This window comes from Myotis davidii, unplaced genomic scaffold (genome assembly GCF_000327345.1).
Source record: "Myotis davidii unplaced genomic scaffold, ASM32734v1 scaffold216, whole genome shotgun sequence".
In the NCBI taxonomy this organism is placed as follows: Eukaryota; Metazoa; Chordata; class Mammalia; order Chiroptera; family Vespertilionidae; genus Myotis; species Myotis davidii.
In genome coordinates, this window is record NW_006287277.1 from 1,159,847 (window position 1) to 1,167,977 (window position 8,131).

An 8,131-nucleotide genomic window follows, 5' to 3' on the forward strand; every position below is an offset into this window, starting at 1 on the left:
GAGGTGATTGAATAATAAAAACTAGAGCTCTCTCCAACCTGAGAATATGAAGAGATTTAACTTCCCCAAATTAAAAATGTCATAACATTTTCCTTACAGCCAAATTGTTATGTTAGGAAATAAGATTTTCAAAAGCTTAGCTTACTGTAATGATACTCTTTTTCAGTGGTTTCCAATGAGTGGAGCCAGGGAAAGAAATTTATCTATTTCGTCTCTCAAAATGTACCCCTGCCCCAAGCATGTCCTTTAATAACCCACCACTCCACAGCCAGGGTGCCATCTTCACTGACACAGGGTCTAGGAGTTGGTTTGCCTCTGGAGGATGGAATCGGCATGAAGGTGCAACATATGAACTTTACCCACAAAAGATCACAATTTGTTTTATCAGTAAGTCTGGTCATTGCAGCAAGATGAGAAATCTTCGAGAGCAAATCACTAGACATTGTTTAGTGAAGGAGAAGGCACTAAATAAATACACGACCAAATAAAGATGTCTTCTCTTACCCTCACACAAAAGTTCAATCCTTCACATTTCCTCTAAGAATAATGATAAAGTTGGCTTCTGGGGTTGAGGGGGTAGCGAACGTGTGGCACACAAATGAGCAATTACTAGGGAGATCAAGAGATCAATTCCATTATGTAGAATGAAAATGTGAACACTTCAATAATTTTAAAGAGAATGTAGAAATAATCAAATCACTACAGCACAGATGCACTCAATTTTAATCTTTAATATCTAACGTTATTGCTGTAGGAAATTTCCCTCTGAACCAGGAATAGATGCTAATTACATAAAAATATACATATATAAAAAGTCGTTCTCCACTTTCCCAGGAAAAGAACAATTTCTAGAATATTCAAGTGTTTTGTTTTAATCACAAAGTCAAAGTCTTGGTCATCTCATTTATTAGCTCTGTAACTTACATATTTAAATTAAACATTAGACAACCGTTACAACTTATAAATGTAAGATGCCATTACTGAGTAAATAAGATTCTTCTGTGAGTGAATGTATCCCTTCTCCCACCCACATATGGAGCAGCAATATGGTTAGTTTAATTTTATGAGTATATGATCTATTGCTGCAAATGCTAATTCTCCTCTCCCCATGTTTATTCATATGTGTGTGTGAGTTGGTTAAACCTCATCAGGATCAACAGCAAGAGGAGCTGGGCTTGGGCTTCCGGTGCAGACTGACGGTGTCTGTCTGAATCAAGTGATCCGACCTATCCTCAGTGGCAAGCACTCTTCGCACCGCTTCCTCAAAGGCCGCTGCCACGTTCGTGGCATCTTTTGCACTGGTTTCGAAGTAAGGGTAGTCGCCGTTGTCCCGGCACCAGGCTTCGGCTTCTTCTGCAGACACCTGCCGTTCGTTTATGTCGATCTTGTTGCCCAAAATGACAAAAGGAAAGCTTTCGGGCTCTTTTACATCTGCGTAATATATGAATTCTTTCTTCCAGTTATTCAAGTTCTGGAAGCTTTGAGAATCATCGACACTAAAAGTGAGCAGGCAACAGTCAGAACCTCTGTAAAAGGGCGTCCTCAGGCTTCGGAATCTCTCCTGACCGGCCGTATCCCAAATCTGCATGGTCACAAAGTGTCCATCTACCTCCAACTCTTTATTTAAAAATTCCACACCTATTGTATGGAAGAGCTGGGTGTCAAACTTATTAGTCACATATCTGTTCATTAGAGAACTCTTTCCAACGCCACCATCTCCAAGGAGAATTACTTTAAAAAGTGAGGACTTTCCTGCCATTATTAATCTCAAGATCTCTGACTTCAGAAGCCTGTAAAATAAGAAAGTACCATTACATTCCTTTAGACCTGTACAATGCTCCACACGATTCTAGAAATATCAGCATTTAAGGGAAATAAACACAGAGGCCCAATTCCTTTCTGCACAGAGAATACCTAACAGCGAGAGCTGTCATTTATGGAGCACTCAACCATGCGCCAGGCCTACCCTCCCATTACCCCCTGCGGCAGCTGGCGAGGGCCCAGTCTTCCCTTTCTTGGGTCTCAGCTGGCTGAAGCTGGCACTCCAAGCCAAGTCTGACCCCAAACACCTTGCTCTCAACCGTTTCTCTCTACTCACAAAAAGCCCAGCCACCATTTGTTAGAGATGTAGTAGGAGACTGGAGTAGGCAAGTCTGGGTGACAACCTCAAACAGCCCTTGGTGACACCGTGACAGACACTGTTGACCCACGGCTTTGCTCTCCTGCCAGAGGTTTTCTCCATGACCCCCGCTTCTTCCAGTGCTGTCACCATAGGAGCTGGTAACCAGGAAACCAGACGCAGAAGCTGACTGATTTGGCCATGAACAAAAATAAGCCAACCACTGAGTAAATGAACTCTATTCTCTTCACTGGGAACACTACGTTGAGTCTGCCAAAATTAACGTCAGCAGCAACAGAATTTTAAACATAATGTAATCTAGCACATTCTACCCACAGACTCATTCTGCCCACAAGTAGCGCGAGCCAGTGCTGCTATTTGTGTGTTCTGAGGGGGAATGAAGTAACCCTTAAATAAAAACAAGGTGCTATGTGTACCCGCTTAGGGGAAACCCTGGGGCAGGATTAAAAACCTTCCTACACTACAGGTGGGATTTCAGATGCTCATTTAGAGATGGCTGCTTCTACGTGCTGTTCCTATTTAAGCTTCTGTTTTAATTCTTTATTATGGAAAATTTCAAACATACACAAAATTTCTAAATGAGAATAATACAATGATACCCCATGGACCCTAAACCTAGCTTCACCAATTACCAACTGATGGCAAATCCTATTTCCTCTGTAACTCCCCATTCTCCCTTCTCCCCAGTTTATTTTGAATCACACTATATCACTTAATCTGTGAGTTTTTTATTAAGTGGCCGTTAGTATATTAAAATTTGTAAAAGACAACCTTTAGAGTGGCACTAAGAGAACCTTCCGCAATGGTGGAGATGTCCTCCATCTGCGGTGTCCCATATGGCAGCCAGTCACCACAGGCTACTGAGCACTTGGCATATGGTTGGGGGGAGTGAGGAACTGAATTTTAAATTGGATTTAATTTGAGCTCATTTGAATAGCCATATTTAGAGAGCCAACAGCTATACTGGACAACACAGCTCTAGAATAAAAATGGAAATGTAATGTGAGAGGAGATATTGGGAATCCCTCAATGGGAAGATAATTAAAACATGAACAATAATTTTGAAATTACTAGGATGAATTTGCAAAATCACTGCAGTAAACGTTACCTGGCTAACTCCTACTTATATGCAAATGTGGCCCAGGGTAATGTAACTGAACACTTCCTATAACGTGCAAGAATTCTGTATTTCCAGCTATATACTCTTCTGGTAAAAGCTGTAGCAACTTGTCCCTAACTCCAACTGGCTATTTTAAATTACTCCTATAGTAATTACTGCTATAATTAATACAATTTAAATTGGCCAACAAAAGTCTGAGGCAATCAAAGGTACAGACCGCTTGGAGACTTTTTTTATTTTTTATTGATTTCAGAGAGGAAGGGAGAGGGAGAGAGAGATAGAAACATCAATGATGAGAGTGACTCATTGATTGGCTGCCTCCTGCACGCCCCACACTTGGGATCGAGGCTGCAACTCGGGTATGTGCCCCAACCAGGAATTGAACTGTGACCTCCTGGTCCATAGGTCAACATTCAACCACTGAGCCACACCAGTCGGACCCTCTTGGAGACTTTTGACTGCCAATGGATCACTCTGCCCAACGCCCAGACTAAATTAATGTTAAAGAGGAAGTTCAAACATTCTCAAGCCTCTTAATTTCCTGGCATATGTAAAGATGTGCTACATCAGTTCCTTTGTTTAAATCTTTGCAGTCTTGCTTAAACAACTTCAACTTCCAGAAACAGGAGGAACAAAACTGAAAAAGCACACCAAATATTCTGACTTAGGACAAGTATCTGCCGAATACCCCTCCTTAACATTCTTCAGCAGTTCTCCACAGATTCAAGTCTGAGTCCAACTTCTAAGGCAAGACAGTTGGCCCTGCTCTGCATTCTCGGCTTCAGTCCTTCAGAAAAGCAGTCAGATGGAACTGAAATTCAATTCCACTTGCCCAGCCCACTCTCCCTTGCCTTCGCCTTGGCACACACTGTTCCTTCTGATGGTGCTCCCACCCCGCTTCACCTACCACGCTGCTAACTAACCGCTGGGCCCTCAGAACCACTTGGCACAGTCAACAACACTGAATACTTCCTCCAGCAGCTCCCGTCCCCAGGTTGTTCCTTTCACACAACATTTAAGATATGTGAACACCGAAGTTCCCTGTTGTGTTAGGAGGGTGGAACGGATGGGCGTAATTGTCATCTATCATTTACCCCAGTATTTTACTAGGTCTCTAACTGCCTTACCAGACACAAAGTTTTATTGTACAGCACTGATGATTAGAATCTCTACATCAAATTATGACCCAGATTATGCAACCTAACAACCTCTCTCAGATGACTGGTTATATACATCTACCAAATTAAGTCTTAGAAGTTCCTTGGAATTTGTTGTTTATAAATTTATCAGGACACGTTGACAGTTGGTTTCTTTTTTCGTAATAATGTGGGATTGCCAAGTGTGTGCCGTTATTCTGATGAAACAAATGTGGGGAATGCTAGGCCCACACACCAGGCAATAGGGCGCAATGTTTACATTTCCCATCCGTAATTTGGGGCCTCCCAGATATCCAATTTGGGAGTATGCTGGCATTTGCTAAAGCAACTAATACACACACATCTCTCTGATTCTAACTGTAGCGTTGTATATAAACATACATGGTGATACAGGTAATTGTATAAAGCATCTCATCTCCCAATGACATCTAACAAAACGTAGCTTCATGGAATCTATACATTAACAGAACCATAATCAGTTTACAGATATTAAAAATGTTTCCTTTTCCTTTTCTAAAAACTGTAAAATCCTTTGAAACTTCTTCAGTTCAAGCTGAATAAATATGGTATCCTGCCATGTTATTTTCAGAACTTACCTTAAAATATAACATCAAGTCTTTCATAATCCACAGTTTGGAATGATTGCCCAAAGGCAATAATCTTCACCAAAGTTAAAATAAAATTTTAGCAATTCAGCTAAATTGTATAAGGAAGTCTGCATAAGAAAAGCATACTATCTATGTCATAAGTCTCACCTTAGTTGTTCAGTTCAAGCATCATCATTATCTGCAAAGAAAAAATTAGAAAGCTCAGCTTAGCAATGTAGTTTTTTTCATAATTTTTAGAGTAAACACAAGAATTAAAATGTGAAAGAAATAGCTGACTTCTAGTAGCCACTAAATTCTTAAATTGAAAAGGAAAATCACACCTGATAGCCGCCCATGACCTTTCTCAGCCTAAAAAGAGTCCCAGAATCAAATACTACACGTTAATCATTGTAGAAGTCTTTCACCTGCCAACCCTGCTTCCCTAAGCTTCACACTCAGACAGCTATAAAATTTTGTTATATTGAAATAAATGTAAAAATATATCATTCATTCTTCAAGTTGCCCAAATTTTGCATAGCTTAGAATAATCATATTCCAGAGAATAGAATAAAATTAATATAAACAAAGAAAAAAGGGCCACGCGAGGAAGGAACACCAATGGGACACAGAAAAAGTCAGTCTAAGGCAGCAAAGAGTTGTGAAGCTTCTTTCTGGGCGGCCAAGGTGAAAACTTGGAAGGAGAATTGGTTCCTGGTGTCAAAGGCCAATGAAGACCAACTGGAAAGCTACTTGACATCCTGAAGCTCACCAGACAATGGTGACAATAGTACCTACCTCTCAGACTCTTGGGAAAATTCACTTAGACGCGGACAACAGGGGGAAAGCGATTCACCACTGCACCAGGCTCCTCATAGGAATGCAGGCAGTTTCTGTGGAATAAATATAAGAAGTCTTTACTGGCAGTATCACAGAAAGGCTTCTGTTATGGCCATTTCTTCAGTGGAATTTCAGGAAGAGTTATGGGCAGAAAAGTGAGAGAACTATACAGGCAGACAATAGGAAGCCAAAGGATCCTAGCCCTGGAGATCAAATTCAACGTGAAGGTTTCCCAGTGACGAATGCAGAGCTGTGCTAAAGTACTAGCCATTCTCTGTCTAAACCAATGGTTTCAAGCCCTCTGTCCTCCTTAAAAGCAAAGGGCATTTTTGTGGGACTTACATATAATAGTCCTTAACTTATAAATTCAATCGATGAAAAAAGTGACTCTTCAAAGCCTTGACATTTCAGAGTTAAGGATACAATAGTATAATACAGGCATACCTCAGAGAGATTGGGGGTTCAGATCCAGACCACAGCAATAAAGCAAATATCACAATAGATCAAGCCACATGAATTCTTTTGTTTTCCCAGTGCATATAAGTGATGTTTACACTATACTATATAGCCTATTAAGTATGCAATAGCATTATGTCTAAAAAAAAATGTACACCCCTAGCTGGTTTGGCTCAGTGGATAGAGTACTGAGTACTGAAGGGTCCCAGGTTCGATTCCAGTCAAGGGCACATGCCCAGGTTGCGGGCTTGATCCCTCATAGGGGGCCTGCAGGAGGCAGCTGATCAATGATTCCCTCTCATCATTGATGTTTTCTATCTCTCTCCCTCTCCCTCTCTGAAATCAATAAAAAAATATTTTTAAGAAATAAAAAAACAACATACACACCTTAAGTTAAAAATACTTTATTGCTAACTCTTTTCTGAGCCTTCCATGAGTCATAATCTTTTTGCTAATGGTTGCCACAAACCTTTAATTTGCAAAAAAACTGCAATATCTTCAAAGTGCAATAAAGTGGGGTATGACTGTACAGAGTAATAGCAACAACAATGCCAACACTGTTAGCCCTTATTCTGCTTCACGGCATTCACTCCTCACAAGTCTCTATCCCCAGACCGCAATGAGGACACAGGCTCAGAGAGCTTACATACCTTGGTCAAGGTCACGCAGCCAGTAAAAGGTAGAAATGAGGTAAGAATGTGGCAGGCTGCTCTAGACCCCAGCACTTAACCCACGAGGCTCAGCTGCCTTGCATTGATGTCTGAGGGTTTTCCTGTTGCTGTGGTGGGTATAATGCAAAATAGCAGTTGCAATGGTAAGAGTCTTTCAACTGCTCACTTTATTTCAAGATCTGCTCAAAACCGTTAACTTGACAGAACTAGCAGTAGTCAAGCCATTGCCTTCCTATATAATAAAAGGCTAATATGCAAATTGTCCCCTCTACCAAGAGTTCAACCAGGAGATGGGGCCAGCCAGCCAACTGCCTGCGGCCCCTCCCCCCAGCCAGTCCCACCTCCGATAGCCATCCCCCATCGGGGCGGACCAGCTGGACCCCACCCGTGCACGAATTTGTGCATCGGGACTCTAGTGTAGTATAAAGCACATCTGAGTGTGCCGGAGTTTTATTAGTTTCAGTAGCTTAAACATGTTTTACATGAAATGTCAAGCCAATGTTTGCAGAACTCTAAAGGACCACCCCAGAAGCCTAGCATTTGGTGAAGTGGGTGGGAAAGCAGTTTTTCAACAAGCACTTAGTGAGTGCCTACTGTGTGCCTGATGCTGAGGATGTGACACCCAACTCATGGAGCTGGAGGTTGGGGAAGATGACAATCCACACCAATCCAACTGTGGAAAATCCTACAAATGAAAATCTGGACTTGGTGTAGAATACAACTATTTGCACTAACCAAAAACCAAGGAACCACTCAAACAATGCAGCATCTGCCCTGGTGAGAGATGCGATGTGTAAACCTTCGGCTGCCTCAGGCAGACCTGGGCCCCTTGTGTGAGCATCTCAGGAGTAGCTTGGAGCTGTGTGTGATTCCAGCCATCAGGGGGACGTCAATTTCATACACCGCGACTCTATAACACAGCCAGCTACCTCACCTGCCACTCCATTAAAGAAAAAGTGACAACTCCCAGCGCCAGAGGAAAACTGGCTGTGTCGAAAGTGTCAGTGACAGACTAAACACCGGTGTCCAGTGTGGGCTGTTCCAAAGCCATGTCTCAGTGTTCATCTCAGCTGCACGCTGCTCTGAGAACACAGTCTCACCAAGGTCAGCTTCCACCACAGGTGGACTTGACCCAGGCAAGTGGGTTTAACCACAAGCTAAGT

The 8,131-nt window shown here is 42.0% G+C and overlaps 1 protein-coding gene across 4 annotated transcripts in view; it reads right to left on the minus strand.

The window, feature by feature from the left end:
• Positions 1–707: 707 nt before the first annotated feature.
• Positions 708–8,131, minus strand: part of RAB9A (RAB9A, member RAS oncogene family) — a 23,599-nt gene continuing 16,175 nt past the window's right edge. For 3 of the 4 annotated variants that reach the window (XM_006759079.2, XM_006759078.2, XM_015560883.1), the window contains exons 2-4: positions 5,800–5,894; positions 5,173–5,203; positions 708–1,790 (exon numbers count right to left, since the gene is read on the minus strand). In XM_006759079.2, the coding sequence (XP_006759142.1) occupies positions 1,154–1,759 (606 nt within the window). In that variant the 5' untranslated portion in view covers positions 1,760–1,790; positions 5,173–5,203; positions 5,800–5,894 and the 3' untranslated portion in view covers positions 708–1,153. Of the gene's footprint in view, positions 1,791–5,172; positions 5,204–5,799; positions 5,895–6,947; positions 7,076–8,131 lie in introns of all 4 variants that reach the window. The other variant, XM_015560882.1, reaches the window with a different exon arrangement.